This window comes from Mytilus edulis, chromosome 1 (genome assembly GCF_963676685.1).
Source record: "Mytilus edulis chromosome 1, xbMytEdul2.2, whole genome shotgun sequence".
NCBI classification, from domain to species: Eukaryota; Metazoa; Mollusca; class Bivalvia; order Mytilida; family Mytilidae; genus Mytilus; species Mytilus edulis.
In genome coordinates, this window is record NC_092344.1 from 9,072,066 (window position 1) to 9,092,463 (window position 20,398).

The 20,398-nt window shown below is 30.5% G+C and overlaps 2 protein-coding genes across 26 annotated transcripts in view; one reads left to right on the forward strand and one right to left on the reverse strand.

Annotated features, from left to right (window-relative positions):
• LOC139523364 (solute carrier family 4 member 11-like) overlaps nt 1–19,384 on the reverse strand; it is a 74,264-nt gene extending 54,880 nt beyond the window's left edge. For 5 of the 15 annotated variants that reach the window (XM_071317320.1, XM_071317311.1, XM_071317290.1 and 2 more), the window contains exon 1: nt 3,593–3,742. In XM_071317320.1, coding sequence (XP_071173421.1) covers nt 3,593–3,633 — 41 coding nt within the window. In that variant the 5' untranslated portion in view covers nt 3,634–3,742. Of the gene's footprint in view, nt 1–3,592; nt 3,743–7,603; nt 7,756–8,732; nt 8,785–13,546; nt 13,791–13,852; nt 14,033–15,302; nt 15,417–15,488; nt 15,948–19,338 lie in introns of those variants that run through there. The other 10 variants (XM_071317362.1, XM_071317373.1, XM_071317351.1 and 7 more) reach the window with 10 other exon arrangements.
• A 46-nt stretch (nt 19,385–19,430) lies between these two features.
• LOC139523310 (F-BAR domain only protein 2-like) overlaps nt 19,431–20,398 on the forward strand; it is a 45,143-nt gene continuing 44,175 nt past the window's right edge. For all 11 annotated transcript variants that reach the window (XM_071317185.1, XM_071317230.1, XM_071317193.1 and 8 more), the window contains exon 1: nt 19,431–19,559. In XM_071317185.1, coding sequence (XP_071173286.1) covers nt 19,533–19,559 — 27 coding nt within the window. In that variant the 5' untranslated portion in view covers nt 19,431–19,532. The remainder of the gene's footprint in view (nt 19,560–20,398) is intronic.

Genomic DNA, 20,398 nt, shown 5'->3' on the forward strand with positions numbered 1-20,398 from the left:
TGAGAATTGTTCAAACTACAACAGTTTAGCATGGAAAATTGTATTTAATTTAGCATATTTTTGCTTTTTCCGCTTGTTTTAAACTGCTCTAAAAGTATTTTCCGGTTAAAAGCGGATCCCGAGTTAAACAGTTAAATACTGATGAATCGATCAGATTTCACATGATGTTTAACAAAATAATGTAGGCAAATCTAGACATAGATTTGTTTACTGTTGAAATGTGCAAAGGTTTATCGAGATTGAAAAAGAAGGATATTTACTTTCAAGTATTCTAAATTTATGTATATGTCATAAATATCATTGCTTACATTATTGAAACTGGACAACTAAAATGGGGATAATATTTTCGTAAATATATATTTTTTTTAATTATTTATTATGGAATGCTTGTATTAATATAACAAGCTACAGCAAAAATTATAACAAACCGACGAAATGGGCTTGAATCTATCTGTCTTACGGCAAATTCATTTTCACACAAATTAGTTTATGTATCAAGAACTTAAATTGAAGGATAGAATCATTTAAAATTGTGAATATTTTGATTGACTAATACACGAAAGACTTAGATTTTTCGTATTTAATAAAGGGGGTCCAAACGGTTTTTTTTGTACAATCACCTTCTTAACTTACGGAAATGTTTTTTAACTGTATCATGTGTATGTAAATATTGAAAATGACCCAGCCTTGTTCTTCAATTTCGTATGTGATAGGTGTCGGTTTAACTATTAAGACTCAAACTAACCAAAAATAGGAAAAATTTGGACTAAAATAATAAAGGGCTGCGCTTTAGCGCATGATACGCTTGTTGCTCTTTTAACTTGTCTTTTATGCTTTAAATGAATTTATATGATCAACTAGAAATATATATACAAATCAAAAGGGATGTTACATTAATATATTCACCAAAGTTTCATAAAATCCTCCTTTTTTAAGTATAAAAATTCATTACTTAAGAAAATGTAAAATCTAAAATTTATAAAAATGGAAAGGGAGCTTATGTCAATAGATGTAAACAATTTATCAAACACTTCGGACAATAACTCAAAAAGACTTTCACCAATGTCCCAAAATTGGAAAATCCCCCCCTTTTTAAGCATAAAAATTCATAACACGGAAATGTAAAATCTGAAATTTATAAAAATTGAAAGAGAGCTTATATCAATAGATATAAACAATTCACCAAAGTTTCATGGACATTGGTGAAAGCCTTTTTGAGTTATTGTCCGAAGTGTTGAAAATCCCTCTTTTTTTTATGAATAAAGCCCCATAAATCCAAAACTTAAAATCTGAAATTTATAAAAATTGAAAGGGAGCTTACATCAATAGATATAAACAATTCACCAAAGTTTCATGGACATTGGTGAAAGTCTTTTTGAGTTATTGTCCGAAGTGTTGAAAATCCCCCTTTTTTTATGAATAAAGCCCCATAAATCCAAAACTTAAAATCTGAAATTTATAAAAATTGAAAGGGAGCTTACATCAATAGATATAAACAATTCACCAAAGTTTCATGGACATTGGTGAAAGCCTTTTTGAGTTATTGTCCGAAGTGTTGAAAATCCCCCTTTTTTATGAATAAAGCCCCATAAATCCAAAACTTAAAATCTGAAATTTAAAAAAACCGAAAGGGAGCTTACGTCAATAGATATAAACAATTCACTTAAGTTTCATGGAAATTGGTGAAAGTGTTTTTGAGTTATTGTCCGAAGTGTGGACGACGGACGGACAACGGTATACCATAATACGTCCCGTCTAAAAGACGGACGTATAAAAATTGAACGAATGACTCTATTCGGCAGCGTACATCAACGGAATGTAACGAATGGACTATTCGGGTTACCTCGCACGTATATAAGACAAAAACTTGTCTGTTCGTAACACTCTGTGAACACGAAAATGACCAATAAGTGTCAGTGATTTGATCGATCACATGAGGAGAATCAACTTCCATGCCAGCTATTGAACCAATTAACGAGTTATCGAAAGATGGGCGGTGACGCAGATGAAACCTTTAAAATGACGACGATGATATTCCTTTTAATATTACTTCCATGGTTCAAGCGATACAATTGAGAGTAAAATTTGACTCCAGTCCCACGTATATTGAAGAACCTTGAAGAACTGTTATTATTGCATAGCAATATAATATTTCCCACAGAAAGTAACCAAAAGTTAGTGTGCAATAAATTCCAATATTGCACTAGTGCAATAAATCTTCAAAATTCATGACGTCATCAACGACAAAATCTTAGTTTAAACAAATTTTTACTTTCAAATATTATATTTCTATACAATAAAAGGGTTAAAAAATGCATGAATATTGGGGAATATTGTCCCTCGTAGAACAAATATTGTACTTGCAATCAATGTATGGAAGGTCAAGTGAAATAAATATAAACAACTTGAATGCTTTGTGTTTTTCTACAATTTTATTTTAAAGGTCATCTTGTCTATTAAACTTATGTGTCTTCCCTTGAGTTGCCTTCATAGCAAACATGCTTAAAAATCCCTGTAGGCAGTACTCAATTTTATTATATAAACAATAATTCTGTACTGTGTAACAATTCATATATAAATCAAAAAAATCTACGTCATGAAACCAAGTCTTTACATTTCATATAATAATAAGGAGATTTCTGTATAAATGCCAAGGAGACAAATATCCATCAGATATAACTGTAGGGCCTTCAACTTTAGGTAAAACTATCGTGTAGTAATTTTAAGCTTTATGACAAAATGTGAAAAAAATCTAAATAAAAAAAAAATGACCTGATTTGTGCTAAAAATAATAATTGAAAAACAATATGGCAGATAGAACCAAATGACAACCATTGAATTACAGGATAGAGGCAGTCTTTAAAAGTGCTCTACTCTACCGTGACATGAACCGTGGGATATCAAAACATAGTCATATTTCAAAATATTGTGTTAAAATTGGCTTCATTCAATATCTTTAAGAAAAAAAATACAGAGATTAAAAAAAGTCTAATAAAGAGCAGACAATATTATGGCTATCCTTCTGATTTCAATATACATAATAAAGTTTATTTATTATTCAGATTCTGAAGGTTATTATTAAAATACATGAGAAAGTACACAATATGCTGTATATTTGTTTATCCTAGCATGGTAATTACATATAGATATCAATGACTATTATAGGATAACGGTACAATAATTATATCAGGCCACTTACGATGTCTTATAATTTCTGTTATTTCTCACAGAATAGTCTTTGGAACCATGGTGATAATGATCAGTAATTATATGACCTTTGTATATATGTACTAAATGATTGCAGCGGAGCCAGGTGCAACTCCTACAGGTATCCTATATATATTGATAATAGCTTAATGGAAGTATCCTTTCTATTTTAAGTAGAAAAACAGCTGATTGCAGCAGATTTTAAAAAAATGTGTAAATCATTCGTGGATCAATAGACGTCATTCAAAACACAACGCACCTTATTGAACAATAGAATATTGATATGAAAGCATGTGACGTCTTATAAAATTTTAAACAAATGATTATTTTTAAAAATACACATGTTGTTCAGTGAAACTTAAGGTCAATAAATGTGTTTCCTTACCTAGCTTCCTCTTGTGGTAAATCAAATGTTATTTTCACCATATTCACTATAATATTTCCTTCTTTTCAATGGAAAAAAACATGTGTATTAAGCGTGCTAATACTAAAATAGAGTTAGGTAGTTTCCTACTGGATGACTAATAGAAGTGAACACAGGTTAATATTACACATGTTGTACATCAAACAAATATAAATTGTTGTCACTTTTATTTACTTTTTTATCTTGACATTCATTGATAAAAAAACACTTAAAGGAATAAAAAAATAATTAATCTTTCATTGTTAAATTTTTAGCCTCCAGACAATGTGTGCAAATATTGTCTGACCAGTATTGATTTTTTTATTTGCATGGTCAATTCATCAAACAGTAAAATGATTAAAGGTCCTTCAAGTTTACAGCTATTTTAATCTTTTAATCTAAATTCCAATATTCTTCATTATGAAAACTAAGTGACTCTGGAGAAGAAGTCAATTAAAATTATAAAGGGGAGATAATTCTAAATATTCCTTAAATTTTATTTTTTCTTATTTCAGAAAAAAAAACAATCTATTTGAAAAGCATATTTTATGTCATATCTTTTTTTAAATTTTACATGATAATAAGAAAATTGAATATGAACATTTTTACAAATGATTACTAGTAAAATGAAAAAGTTAAGATTTCATATCAAAAGAGAAAAAAATATTATTGATAGATTTGTCTTTCCATATATACATTGTTCATGATCAGGCTTTTTTCCCCTATGACAAAACGCAATTCAATATCAGAGACAAACATCATTATTGTGATGATTATTAAGCAGAAAGACTAAACAAACTCATTTGAAAACTAAACTCATTGCATATACAGTGCATGCAATAAATTGACGATAGAACTTTAGAACTTATACTGAATCGATTAAACTTTATTTTATTAATTGAAAAAGAAATTGGTTGTTATAGTAATTTATTGATCTGGTAATTAATGAAATCACGGGTTATTTCATTAAATTCTAAGTTTAATCGATGTTTTCCCCGGAAAATTACAATGATCTCAACTAATTGAATAAGGACTGATTTTGTTTTCTATTAGATAGTTTTCCATGCAAACATGATCATCATCCATTAAAATATCATTGCATGATAAAACTCATCATACATTGAATTAGTTCTGTGTATTTATGAGAATTGACTAATACAAATTCCAACCAGGTTTTAAACCTCAATACTTCAAACCAGTCTGAAAATGTTTTTCTGTTACAAATCATGATGTATTGTTTTATGTGTACATGTTATGCTGCCCATCAAGGGCCCTTGATTAGAATAATAAATATTCTTATTCTTATTTGTATTGCCATATTAGAGACTGCAGGTGATTTAAGACTTCCTTAGAAGACTCACATGCTTTTCTCAAAATAATTAACATACAGGTCTCTAATTAAATGAAGTAATTATATAAAATATATTATGTTCCGACTGCTTTAATTAGTTTGTCAATTACATGCACTAATTTGTCTTGCAGACCACACCGGCCCGACCACACACCTGTAGCTCATTAATAAACATTTACAAGGCCAAACATTAGAATGTTTATATTAAACTTCAAACAATTTTTATTTCAATGTCCAGAAGGTTTTTTAAAATTACATCATTTGAAATTCATCATCTCAAGGCTATAGGACATTAACTGCAGTCTCTGAGAATTGTCAACATATCTCTAAAACTATTTCAAACTCAAATGCATGTTCATCAATCTAATGTTTCAATGTATTTCATTTATGTATTTCAAACACCTCAAAAATAAGTTAACTTAAAATTTTGTCAATTTCCTGAAGTCAACTGAGACTTTTATTGATGATTATTCAGAATTAAACTTGTTTGCCCTTCACACCTTTGATATTTTCAGATTTCTCATACATTTGTATATGGTTTTGGTGAATCTGTTGTGAGAAAGAAGATTTATATATAGGCATATTGAGCATAAATAAATTATAATTTTTTTTATTTTACTTCCACGGGCACAGGACGTTTGCGCTTTTTTACCTGTAAAACGATAGGACATTTGCGCTTCAAATACTATGGACATTTGCGCTTTAAATTTTGATTCACCTGTATTAATTTGACCGGACATTTGCGCTTTTTATCTATAGTCATCTACTTGTAATTTTAATAAGATATAATCATTACGTAAATAAATTTAACTTATATGAACAACAAATGGTCCAGAATCCTTCCACTGAACACTATAATGAACAGTTCTACTCGACTCATCCTGCTATTTTTATCTTTTTGAAGAGTATCATAGAACAACAGTCGGTGAATTACATTGAGATTAGTTACATTGATGAACAGGTACCCCAGTCAATGATTGAGAATGAAAAACTTGATTATTTATTTGAAATATGGGCAAAATACCAGTCAGAACAGATAACAAGAACTACATTTGTTCACTCCTTGGGTTTTAGTTATCAAACTAAACTGACCTGTGGTGACTTTACGTGTTTTATGTCTTTATAATGTTTACTTTTAGCTGTATATAAACTTTAAATATAAAAAAGAAGATGTGGTATGATTGCCAATGAGACAACTATCCACAAAAGACCAAAATGACACAGACATTAACAACTATAGGTCACCGTATGTCCTTCAACAATGAGCAAAGCCCATACTGCATAGTCAGCTATAATAAGCACCGATAAGACAATGTAAAACAATTCAAACGAGAAAACTAACAGCCTTGTTTATGTAAAAAAAGGAAGCATATATTAATGTGCTACGAAACTATTTTAAAATTTTAATCATAAAGAACAATATTTCTTTAACTCTTCAAGGTCAAACCTGCCGGTCCAAAGCCCAAATAAAAGAGGAGGACAGTCATAAAAACCAAATATTGCAAAAGCGCAAATGTCATATGTAAAAAGCGCAAATGTCTATTTTTAAAAAGCGCAAATGTCCTGTAATTTGAAGCGCAAGTGTCCAAAATAGAAAGCGCAAATGTTCTATGAAAAAGCGCAAACGTCCCGCGCCGACTTCCACTGGGTGGAAGCAACTCCTGATGCGATATTAGTTTCAAAGGGGTATTAATAGCCAGGATGTGCCCAGGTTGTAAGCCCTACTTTTATACTGGCATGATATAACTTTCATATGTTTATTTTACATTTTGTCATGCCAGGGACTTTTATAACTTTCTAGACACTACAGGTTTTTGTTGGAAACCATACAGTGACCTATAGTTGCTTATAAATGATTATGTTATCTAATTGTCTTAAACGCAATCATACTATTTCTCTTTACTTTTGTATTGAGAAATTTTCAGTGATTTACAGATACAATATATGTAAAATATCAAGTTATCGTCTGCAGGCAAATATGTTTCAAAGATGACCTTAAATACCCTTTTTTGAGCTAATTGTTGTTTATTTTTATAGATATTTTCAGATTTTATTTCCTAATGTATGTGGTTTCAAGTATAATATTTGGAAATAAATTTGAAGTTTTCAGTACTATTTTACAAACATGATATTATTGGAACTTTACTATTGATACTTAACAAATTTCAAGATGACTAATAGTAACATTATCTCTAACAGATGCAAGGCTTCCTTAGCTGGATTTGGTTTCTGTTTTTTCAAATCAATTTTGGTTTAAAATGCACTTTTTTTTTATGTCTATTGTATAAAGAGAAAGAAACAAATGTAGGTCATGATGAAATAGGAAATGTTCAAAATGTCAACTTTAAAAAAAATTATGCTACTGTAACACTGCTCATTGATTAGGAAAGTATCCTTTTCTTAACTTTCTTGTATCAACATTTATGCTAGGGGAAGTAATTCATTAGATAAATAAAAGTAGTTGATAATACAATATCATAAACTGTGCAATGCAACTGTCGTAAATTTTTATGCAACTGAATGTGTACAGGTACAAATATCCTAGTTAAATGCAAATTACTGTGATCCTAAAACTAAATGTATTAAAAAAAGAAAAGAAAAAACTTGAAATACCTTAATGTGTTAAAATGAAGATTTCTAACCTTGTTTAAGTGTTCTGATAAGAATCACCATCTAAAGCCAACTATTTACTTGTATATAATCTGCTGAAATAGGTTATCAATTCAAGTCTTAAAGTTGTTATATAATTTGAGGGCTTTCCTAGGATTGTAAAGTTTTGGTTTTAGTTGTCATGCTAAAACAAACAAATGTCAAAACTGGTATGTGACCAAATATAGAACATGCATCTATTTTGAATGTACCAGTATATCTTTACACAAATGTATCTTTATTCTGCCTCATTATATATACATATGTTTTATTTTATATGTCAAATGATTAAATAAATCTGTATGTATCTGATGATGTACAGAAAAATGCATTTAACAATCTTTGCAGTTTCACATATATAAAAAAATATTTCCTTACGAAACTTTAAATTATTAGTATGTGTTTTACTACATGTACAACTACTAGAGGGATTACAAGTTTACATAAAAAATTACATCATCAATGTCAGAAATTTGTGTTTTAACTGGAAAGGGCTAAACATATTAAAAATAAAAATATCAATGAAAATATACTGATTTACCAATTTCTTTTTAACTTGTCTTCCAAGTAGGAATTTATAATCTACCCCATTGTAGATTTTGATAAATATCCAGTGGCAGATATTACATGACTATTCTGATCAATTTATTCTGATAATGTGGGAAAAGAGGAAGGGAGGCAAAATTTGGACTTCCCTTAAAAAAGGGGGGAATGTGTGATAGGGTCAGTAACATCTTTGATGAACAATCAGTCATCAAAAGGGACTTTTCAAAAGCTTGGCCCTCAAACAACTTGGGGCACCTACATTTTGACCTGTTGAAGGTATAATATTATAATGCTTTATGTTTATTTTTTTTTTATTCCCAACCATTGTTGATTGTTTCAGACATCAACAAGGCTTAAAAATTGATATCAGAGTACCACAAAATGAACATTAATATAAAACTATTTTTTCCCTAACTGTTTGCTTTGTATTGAAGCAGGTCAACAGACTATATTTATACACATACAAATATAGCTAACATTTTTTTGTATACCTGTTCTTTGTAAAATAGTTTGCTGATAACAGGATAACAGAAGTTTTGTTTAAAAATTAAAAAGCACAGTCATACATGTACTTACTTCTATAGAACTCAGTACTATCCAGCTATAATATATGTCGGCTATCTTTAACCTACAAAATAGATATTTATATATCTCATTGTTATGTCTATATATATATATTAAATAGTATATTAAATCAATTAACAAGTTCTATCAAGTACCATGTCAAATACCTATAGATAACCGTAGTTTATTATATTCCATGTTTAAGTAATTCTTAATAGTCAGGTAGGCTTTAATACATCCAAAATTCCTGATGTCAAAATGTGCAGTAAAATGTATCCCTGCCAACTTTCACAATTCATAGGGGATCTCCTTCATGAGGTGCTGATCTGATTTTGAAATTTTTCTTCAGTAAACTGAATAACACAGGCATACAGATTAAATGAGTTAACAGGGTTTTGAAGCACAAACATACTCATTCAAACAATATATACGTACATTGACACTATAAGAGGAGCATTATGTCCTCTTGTACACCTCCCTAGTCCCATGGAGATTTTAAAAGGTTATTTTAATGTCTTCCACCATGTTTAGCGATAAATATTTCACAATCAGAAACAGATTGGAATTTAGTTCTTTAAATTTTGCCTTTGCTTTGTAAACTTTGGAAATAATACGTAATCACCATTATTTTCAGAATGACTTTGGTATAGATAAATTTAATAAAAAAAAAATACAGAACCATGAAATCTGTCAAAACATGGAAATTTTTACTGTACCATTTCTTACCTTATATCAAAGTCAATGGTCAAGTTACTACCATTCAATTTTTAAAAAGAGCAATTTTATTCAAATTCAAGGCTTGCAGTTTCATAGACGAAAATATTTATTGTGTTGAAACATGACCATCATTAATGTGATGAGTCTTAATAGAATTACATAATGAAGACATGTATGCCATGCTTTAAGATATATTCAAGATGTAATATTGAGTATTAATATAAATATGCTTTTAAAATCTTGTTAAAGATTAAAAATATCTTGTAAGGAATGGAATACTATTTAACATTGTTACTCAGTCTCATAAATATTTGTACATAGGATTTTATTGAACGATTGGTTGGTGATAAAACTTTTTAACCTTTTCATTGTATTGTAATATATCTATGTGACTACTTAAACTATGACATATAAAATGTTCAGACAAAATTAGGGTCCAGATTTTGTTATTTCTCGGGCAAGACTGTAATAATCTAAATATCACATTATTCTAACATGACATCCTGAGTACATGAATATAAATATATTGTTTGGGTTGTTCCGATCGTACTACCATGTCATATGCTTTTTTATTAATGAACTACCTGACGTCATAGAACAATGACATCAGAATTTAAGCATTTTACAGGAAAATACATGCTTGTGAAACCAAAAATCATTACAAGGAATGTTAACAAACGATGCTCAATTGTGTTATATAAGCCATTTTTTGCATACATATAAGACATATAAGTACAATTATCATTTAGATTCATCCAAACCTATCTAAATATGTTATTGAAAATAGTTAAAGGAGCTCGCAGGTACACAAATTTCAGCAAAAACCTAAACATTTGTTTTTTCATTACAAATTTTATTTATTACACTATTAGTACTTTATGATATGGTACAAAAATCAACCAAAAAATTACTTTTAAAATGTTTATATCATTGAAAAAGCTCCGAACTATCTCCCTTTGGTGCAAAAATGCCATTTTTTGGCATTAAATTGAAATATCGTTTTTAACTCATCAGTGACCTATATTTTTATTATTATTTTAAAATTTAAAAAAGTAAGGATTGCCAGTATAGACTAGGAAATATTATATATAAAATGAATCAATAAATTTCGTTCTTACTTAGAAGCCTATCTGTTAATATATATCAAACTGTCCAACCTAAACACTTGATATCTCTAAAGATAAATCTTCAATTTATAGCCTCTAAAGCCTTAAATTTAAAATTTCTAGATTTCAATAATTTAGAGTACCCCATATCTATATAATCATGATAATTGGGCAAAGTGTACAACCCTGATTGGATTGGACTTAACTATTGGAGTGAACTAAACAAATCCAAGGATTCTATCAGGCCAAGATTTTACCCTTTGCCATATAATTGGTTCAGGATCAAGAAACCAAAAGAGTGATACAAGGCAACACATAGGAATGATTTTACAGGCAGATCCTTTATAGATTTAAGGAGAGGTGGTATGAGTGCCAATGAGACAACTCTCTCTCCAAGTCATACATGTAAAAGTAAACCTTTATAGGTAAAAGTACGGCCTTCAACACGTAGGCTTGGCTCACAGCAAACAGCATACATGTAAAAGTAAACCATTATAGGTCAGAGTACGGCCTTCAACACGTAGGCTTGGCTCACAGCAAACAGCATACTATAAAAGTAAACCTTTATAGGTCAAAGTACGGCCTTCAACACGTAGGTTTGGCTCACAGCAAACAGCATACTATAAAAGTCCCCAAAATGACTGGTGAAAAAACAAGAAAACAGGAAAACCAAGGTCTCATACATAAAAAAAAATTGTAAGGGTTCTGTGGAACCTAATGTCTCGCCTACTTTTGCTGAAGTACATTTTCGGAGTGATGACGACGAAATGTAAGATTGCTGTGCCTTACTTTTGCAACAAAAGTTGCAGGCTCCACAAAAAACAAGACCAAGAAACACTTATGAATCAAGACAACAAATGACAACAACTGAACAACAGGTTCCTGACTTAGGACAGGTGCAAACAAATGCAGCGGGTTTAAACATTTTAATAGGTGCCAACCTTCACCCTAACCTGAAATAATAATACTGTTACATCACAACATAGAAAGTTACATATGTAGATATATATACTCAGTAATAAACAATTATACCAATCATGAGGTAAGATAAATTTTCAAAAATCACTAAACAAAAAATATATCAAATATATGACCAACATCTTACTGGGTATGGTTAGTCTGTCCAAGGCTCATCAAACAAGTGAAACTGCGAGCTACTGCTCACTGATGATACCCCCGCCGCAAGTGGATAATATTAATTGTGTAAAAATATGCAAGTGTTCGGTAAACAGGAAGTTGTCGAGTGATGAATCTGAAAACGCATCACAAAGTATAGCTGACTTATATTAACCCTTAAACCAATCTCAGAATCCTTGTATTGTTGTTCTTGAGAAAAATGTGACGAAAAATTTTCAACTTGGCTATCATGTGTAAAATCAAACAAGTGTTCGGTAAACAGGAAGTTGTTGAGTGATGAATCTGAAAACGCATCACACGGTATAGCTGACTTATGTCAAGCCTGAAACCAAATTTCAGAAATCCTGGTAGTGTAGTTCCTGAGAAAAATGTGACGAAAAATATTCATGGGACGGACGGACTGACGGAAGGACAGACAGAGGTAAAACAGTATACCCCCCTTTTTTTTCAAAGCAGGGGTATAATTATATGAAGTGTAGCATAATTTATTCCTGAGAAATTGTTGATGTGCATGCAGTATTGACTTAATGAAGGCAATAAAAAAACAAAAATTCTCTACCTTTTGAAAATTGAAGTGTCTTGTAGGATTGATATTACTTCATTTAATGACTAAAGGTCACTTGAATTAATTCATCACAAATCCTATCACTGAATAGCACTATGCAGTAAAATATTCATAAAATATTCAATGTATATAAACTTTGTCATCAGTTTTAAAATCTTAAATTATGTATTTTAATATATCCACTTGCAGTCTTCAGCTTTTTAAATTGAATTAAATCTTTTCCTTCAGTGGGAGTATGTAAAAGCGCTAACACATTATGATTATATGAAAACAAATAAAAAGTACAATGTGATTTTCTTATTTGAATATCAAACAGATGTTTAATCAAAACACAGACTATAGTACATTGATTATTTATCTTTATCATACATATAATACATAGTATTATCCATTTATACTTGTATTATAGGTCTCTGTTTATAAATATATATTGACCGTACAAAATTTTATTGAACTGTTAAATTTAAAATTATAGGTTTTTAAACAACAAAAAGAAAACGCAAATAACATTCTTTTATTTTCGTGGGTACCAATGCAATTAATGTGGATTGTGGGGAATAATATTTTTGTTGATATTTGATTTCAGGGTTATGCCTAAGTCTGCATACATGCCTAAGGAAAAGTTTTGTGGAACATTGAAATAATCCTGTACCCACGAAATCATTGAAAAATGGTATCCCACTAGATTATAATGTATCCACAGTGTAACATTCATATAATTTGGAATCAATTAAGATGACAATATTTGTTTAATAAATACAGGTACAAGAAATAAGATCTGGTCAAAATGTGCGAATGGCGCACGACCTTATGAAAGTTAGTAATAACATATGATTGACAATCTAATTATAGGCAGACACATGTTCACTCATAGCACATGGATCTGTTTTGGTCTATGTAATTTGTACTACTGCATACCTTCACTGGATAAAAGGCAAGGCACATTTCAATCACATTATAAAATTACAAGAATTCAATGAATTAAAGAATAATGATATTGTACAAAATATTTTGCATGCATAAAATTTTCAAAATTACGATTGTAAATGTTTTTTTTCTATATAAGAAGAAATCATGGGAAAAAGATCTTGCAATACTTGAAATGGTATGATATACATTGCATTATCATGTAATTAAAGGGGGGGCACCCTCCTATCAGGTTCCCCATAATCTATCAGTGTAGTCTGTACAGCTGAGATTAAGAATAACATGAATGTGGCCAAACAGATAATGATGATGCCAAGGTTGTTATCAGTCTGTTACAACTAATTGTAGGACAACTGCTTAGCTTGTGGTCTTACCTAGTAAACTCCTGAACAAACTTGACACTTTAAAATACATATGCATTAATCCATTAAATAATCAATCTCTCCTGAATTTATATTACACTTTAAAACGTTTTAATAATGCAATCGTTTACAGCTTTAAAATTTTTTATGAAAATAGAGAAAACAACACCTTCCACAAAAATAAACACTTCAAAGTTAAAGCTATCCGTCAAATTAATCATACATATGTGCTTAGCGTGACAAATATGCACTTTTTGCATTACATATATAAATGTAATAGTAAGTATTAAATTTAAAAACAATATTGATATTCCTTACCCGATTTAAATATTTTCAATTATAATCCATACAGGATCTGAAGGCTTTATGAATATATCAATAAGTCTATAGTAAATATTTGGCATGGTATCATCAGAAAACTTTATCAGCTGTATGCTATCATTGTGTCACATCACAAAGTTCAAAAACTTGGGTAACCATCCAACTATGTCACTTAACCTGTAATATAACATTATCTTGTTATTAATAAGATATCTTCCTTAAGATAATTAATACAATAAGTATGATAAAACAGATCAATATACAATGTACGGGATATGTATTTTTTTCTAGTTCAAGGCTGACATCTCATGTAAAGTAAAAGTATATGCAAAAAAAAAAATACACAGAAGGGTCAGATGACAGCAAAACAAATAGATGTATTGTCATTTGGCCATTGTCATTTGTAATTTTTCAATTATCATATATGTATTGGAAATGCATTATATAAATAGATTACTGATGGTTTTTTTTCTACAAGATAAGGATCAGATATACATTGTAATGTACCAAGTTTCAAAAACATAAATAATCTGCTATTTTCCTAGACATTGTCAATAAGTTAATGTTAGTGACGGTGTCAATGACATATTGTTCATGATGTCTTCACATTCTCTTTCTACATGTACATCTAAGAAAACACATCTGAAATAGCCTGATGGAAAATTAACTAGTAGTGCATGTAGATCAAAGGGATTTTCTTAAAATTAGTCATAATTGAAGTTATAAGTATCATAAACTTTACCTAAGTAGCTGTCCTTTTATTTTATAAAGTTTAGGTCAGAATATCTAAATTAGGATTAAAGTAGCTCAAACTGCATTGTTTCACAATTAATATCATTTATTTTATCTATCTTTCAAGACTACATGTAGTTTGAAAAATACAGTACTTATAAATCTTGTAAAATGCTGAATAAAAATAAACGCAAGTTCCCATTATTACAAGGTTATTTTGATTGTTTTAAAATATTAAGTACATGTAATTACTTTATTTTAATCTAAATACATGTAATGGAACACTTTCAAGACAATAATATGCATATTTTAAACACATAAGTACAGTCTTGGTCTAATGTTATAAGTATTTATAGTTAGGATTGTATAATTTAAGTCTAAAGATCATATTACATAAAAATAAATGCAAAGTTATGACACAACAATATTTTATTCTATATTAAAATGAAAAATAATTTCCGGACAGTCATGACAGTGTGGTAAACAGACAAAAAAAAATTCAATTGCTGTTTTAAAATTGTCATCCAAAATATTTATCTAAGAAAAGTCAGCGTCCTGTTCATATTAACGTTTTTCCTACTCATTGTAATATCCGCAATTATATGTATCAATCTATCTCTCTAAATATACACATCCTGTTCTTATTATAGTTTCTATTACTAGAGATGTCCCAACTTACAACATAACTTATTTCTTATTTAAGTGTCTAACCTACCTCACATAAAATGCTTTCACAATGTTAAGTTATTTCTTATTTTTGTTCCCGTAAATAAATGGGAGATAATCCAATTTGAATCATGGTCAATCACCTATTACCATGATTACAAATGCATTTTACATCAGATACTTATGAAAAGTGTAAATCAGGTTGCAAGTCCGGATGTCTCTACTAAGTACTCACTTCTTACTATGAATAAATACATGTATGTTGTTGATGCTGTTTATCCTTTTCACGTAACAGTATTCCTCATTAAAAAAACATTTAGTTTATATTCCACTCACTTTTTTACTCTATCTGGGTTTTTTTTCAGTATTTCAGGCTTTTGCTCACTAACATCATTTAGTGAAGAGGTAAGACTTTGCTGTTTACACAAATCAATAGTTCTGACAGTATGATGCATCTACTGTCTGTAGGAAGGGTCAAGAAAGGGTAATTTTTGCTTAATTTAATACTTGACCGATCTGGTCATGAATGACGAAGACAAATAGTCAAATATCAGACTTACTATATGTCATGAATAATTATTCTCTTCTCCAGTTTGAACATCTTAATTTCAGACATTAATATAACTGACATTTTTGGAGTATCTTGCAATATACTTTATACACACAGTCATATTTATTATTTTTTTACAAAGACGCTTTATTGATTTGAAATTTACAAGTGTCAATAAATGGTGTAGAAGTCCAGACCTTAAAATATGACTGCAGTGACTAGAGATTACAATCCATAACTTAAAAAAACAGGAAATACATTAGAGTCCACAACATCAGATATCAGATTAAATAAATAAGTGTATCAACTAATGTAATTAATATTATCAATTTTCATTAAATCAGGAAATGTGATATTTTTGTTGATATTTAAAAGTATTCAATACAGTCTGATGTACAAAAAAATCAATATTTTACTTGACTGGTTTTACAAAAAAAGTTGTTTAGTCCCAAATACATGTTTTTTTTTGTACATATTTTATTAATATTATTCAATGCATACATCATTCATGTGGTTGGGATCTCTTTGTTTAAAACAAAAAGTTGTTTACTATATATAATCAGTGGCGGATCCAGGGGGGGGTTCCGGGGGTGCGCACCCCCCCTTTATTTTTGCCGATCAATGCATTTGTATCGGGACATATGTTTTGCACCCCCCCTGCACCCCCCCTTTGCCCTGGGTTAGCACCCCCCTTTCGAAAATTCCTGCATCCGCCCCTGCTAATTACACTAAATTTTCTCATTAGTTATAAAAGATCACTATTAAAGTCAGAAATGGAAGTAATATACTGACTTTCTTAATGCACCACACAAACAAACCTTAAGTCTCACATTAAAAATAAAATCTATATAACAGAAATCAAAAGAAACATGCATTCTAGGCCAGTAGATGGGATTATAATATCACTATATAGAGTTTTTCTTATATGATGAAATTGTAATTTTTTTTTAAAGTGAAATGCATGTTATATTGCGTCTGAGGATAATACTACAATAGGACTTGGAGAAAAACCTAGTACAGATAATTAGGAATAGTTCAAATTCGATGCGAATGACATAAAGAGATTGATATGTAGTTTACTGTCAATGAATGCCCGTGTATCCCAAACTCTGTCTATTCGACAAAAGATCATTCGGTCAGACAGAAATTTTCAAAATTTTTAGTTGAATATATCATGTATATAGAAGAAAAACGTCAAATTTCTTTTTCGGTCAGGCAAACCCTAAAAACAGTTTGGTGCAGACTGGAATGCTGTTGTAATTTTCATGTTCTGACAACATGTATGTAGATTTTTATCCTGCAAGGTGCAATCACTAATTATATATTATCATTTCTGTGACTTCCTATTGATAGAAAGGACAATATATATTTAGTGATTGCACCTTGCAGGAAAAATTCTACATGTGCTGTCAGAACATGAAAATTACAGGAAAAGGAGTTACATATGCCATTATAATAATAAATGGTGTTTACATGTATGATGGATGGAATATGGAGTTGTTACAAGGGTTATAAATCAAAATTAATTTACAAGATTATTTAGAGTACTCTTCAGAGGCGGATTTAGGGGGGGCCCGGGTCTCCCTTTTTGGGAAAAAAATTGGTTGCTTATATAGGGAATCACTGAAGCGTAACTGGAGCAGGCCCCCTCTTAGGCAGTCAGTGGGCCCCCACTTAAGAAAATTCCTGGATCCGCCACTCTCTTCATATCTTCTGCAAACTATTGTTTACATACAGGAATAAATACTGTCAATAAATATAAAATAACATAGTTTTTCCATAATCTTGATAAATAACAGTTATTTGTAGAGGTGGTTGATGCAATTCTTCCAGTCAACTTAAATTTATGAAGGGAAAAAAATATACTATTAGTAAATCACTAAACTATAAGTATTTAGTAATTACAAGTATATTTTATAAATACAACCTAGCTGTCAATCTGACTTTGACCATTTTGAACTTATTTCAACTTTTTAACCAGAACTTTTTAAATTCTTGGCCTAAAATCTTTAATTTTGGTTCATTTTAATGACAAAAATATTGATCTTTCAAACAGTTGTTGTGACTCTGACTTTATTAACATGTCTGTGATTACCCAATACAGTATTAACTTTGTTCACCATATCTTGATGTTGAGAGATAGGGTTTGGATAAGACTGTTTGCGATGAACAGGATAGCTGAAATGGTGTGAATTGTTTAAGTGTATGCCATGTGTTTTCTATTGTATGTGAACTTTGTAATGTCTGTATGATACAACCACAGTAGAAGATCCAGAAGGGGGGTCCAGGGGCAAAAATACTCCCTTTTTGAAATAGCTGGATCCACCCCTGCACCCAGTGTGAATAAATCGGTTGTCTTCTACAAGATGGTGTTTTTTTTTATGAATATGAATGCTCAGAGTTCTACATTTACCACATAGTGTACAGTACAAGGGAGTTCAACCAACCATTTATGATTTTTTTTTTACCCTCAACTATCTGGCACCCCCACAGAAATTAACTGTAATACATGTAATACATTATTATGTTACTTTAGTTTAGTTTACTGTTTGGGTGCCATATGGGATTCTTGTCCTATATGAACAGTATTTTTTTTGGAAGAAGCAAGTTGATGATCTTTTAAGTGAATTCAGTCACTAGTCAACATATATTTATTTTTTAATCGTCTTGTACCTACATGACTTTGTGCAATTAAATATTGCCAATGAGAGGGTTTTAATGGGGGTACCTGTAAGAGGAATAAAGGTAAAAATTCTTGTCAAATGACGTTAATATTGTCAATAACAGAATAAGAGGGTCTTAATGGGTAGTTGGTGCACGACGATAAAATGTACACTTTCTTTCAGACAATTAAAAAGATGGACTGATTTAGGCAATGAAATTTTTCAAAAAACACCAAAATGATAATCCCTGATATAAAAGACGAACTTAACCATAAAATGTCAAGTGTTCCACTGCATATGATTCGGGGTAAGTTCTTTATCTAAACAAGGATGTGTATAAATCTAAATCTACTATACAATTTGCCATTTCAATTATATTAGGAATGCATTATGACGTCACGATTTCCATTGAAAAAGCATGCATAGTACGAAAACATGTGAGGTACGAAAACATATGATCTGACCATAGATTGTGGAGGGGCGTAAAGGGGTGGTATCTGCACAGAAGACTGCGAAATAAAATTGCCAGATAGCACGTTGAGATTTTTACCGATTTCACGAAACACGTCAAATAACGAACCTATTTCACGGTTGCACGTGAAATAAAAATGGCAAAACACGTTGCCCGAAAATTACCCTTTACCACCCTCATTGTGCCTTTACCACCCTCATTGTGCATCACTTCATGCATGTGTTCAAAAACTTTCAAAGACTGTAAATTAGTGAGTGTAAAATTGTCAAAGTTATCAAATTGTGGCCACATGGGGATACCAAAATCTATAACTTCAATTTTGTACGAAGCCTTATCTCTTTTTAAATAAATCCGAAATATTTCTGAGCTGTAAAGAAGAAATTGCCATGTGCATTTATACCTTTTTTGGTTTTTTTTGTACTTTCCCGGAAATTTTTAACTGACAGCTGACGACATATAAGCTTAGACCCGCAAGGTAAAAGATCGTTGGTTAAAGCGCTAATCTGAGTAAGAAAACGGATGTGCGCAAACGCAAAACAATCAAAATAATCGCCATTTTCATGGAACAAACCAGATGCAGTTTCAAAATTTAGGATGACAACTTTCTCAGATCATTTTTGGGTACTTAAATAAATAAGGTTTTCAGAGACGGACTATGAGATGACATTTACTTGAAAAAAGCTGCGAAAAAGCGACACCATTTCATGCAATTGACACTTGAAAAGGGGGTGTTGTCTAGATCATGTTTTATATTATCTTGTGTTCATATTTGCATTTTACCACTGTGCCTCAAATGCATATTCATATTCTGCATCCCAAGTACTATTTCATTCATTTGAATATTTGATATAATATCAGTATCATTTCTGTGACAAGGAAACAATTTATAACCTTGAAGCTCTTTAGACTTTACCTTTAGTTACTTCCCTTTCCATTTATTCACCAGGATACAATCAATAAACCTTATTACTATAAGTAAATCTGCAACACTTGATCTTATGATGTCAAACAATCACTTTTCCTTAGTGGCATCAGGCATTTGTTATGATGTAGAAATTCTACAGGAACTTTTGTGATGTCTAGAAATTGGCGATAAGGTGTAAAGACCAATGTTGAGTTTTTCAGGGTCATAGTTTACAAAGACTCAAGTTGATTGATTATGTAACTCTGGACTCTGAATCTACTATTCTACAAATTCTGTCCCTTTACTTCCAATGAAGATTCTTATCTTAAGACCAATCCATTGACTTATATATATATCAATATTAACGTCTTGCATGTCCATATGACCATGCAGTGATGCACTCAGAAAACTTCCACCTTGTCTGGAATTTAGCACAATTTTATATATTTTAATGTTGCTTCCTGACACTGATGTATTTTGACATCACTTATATTAATTGCTAGGCGTTGAATAAACTCAATTTATAAATGACAACAATCTGGATTTAGAGAAAAAC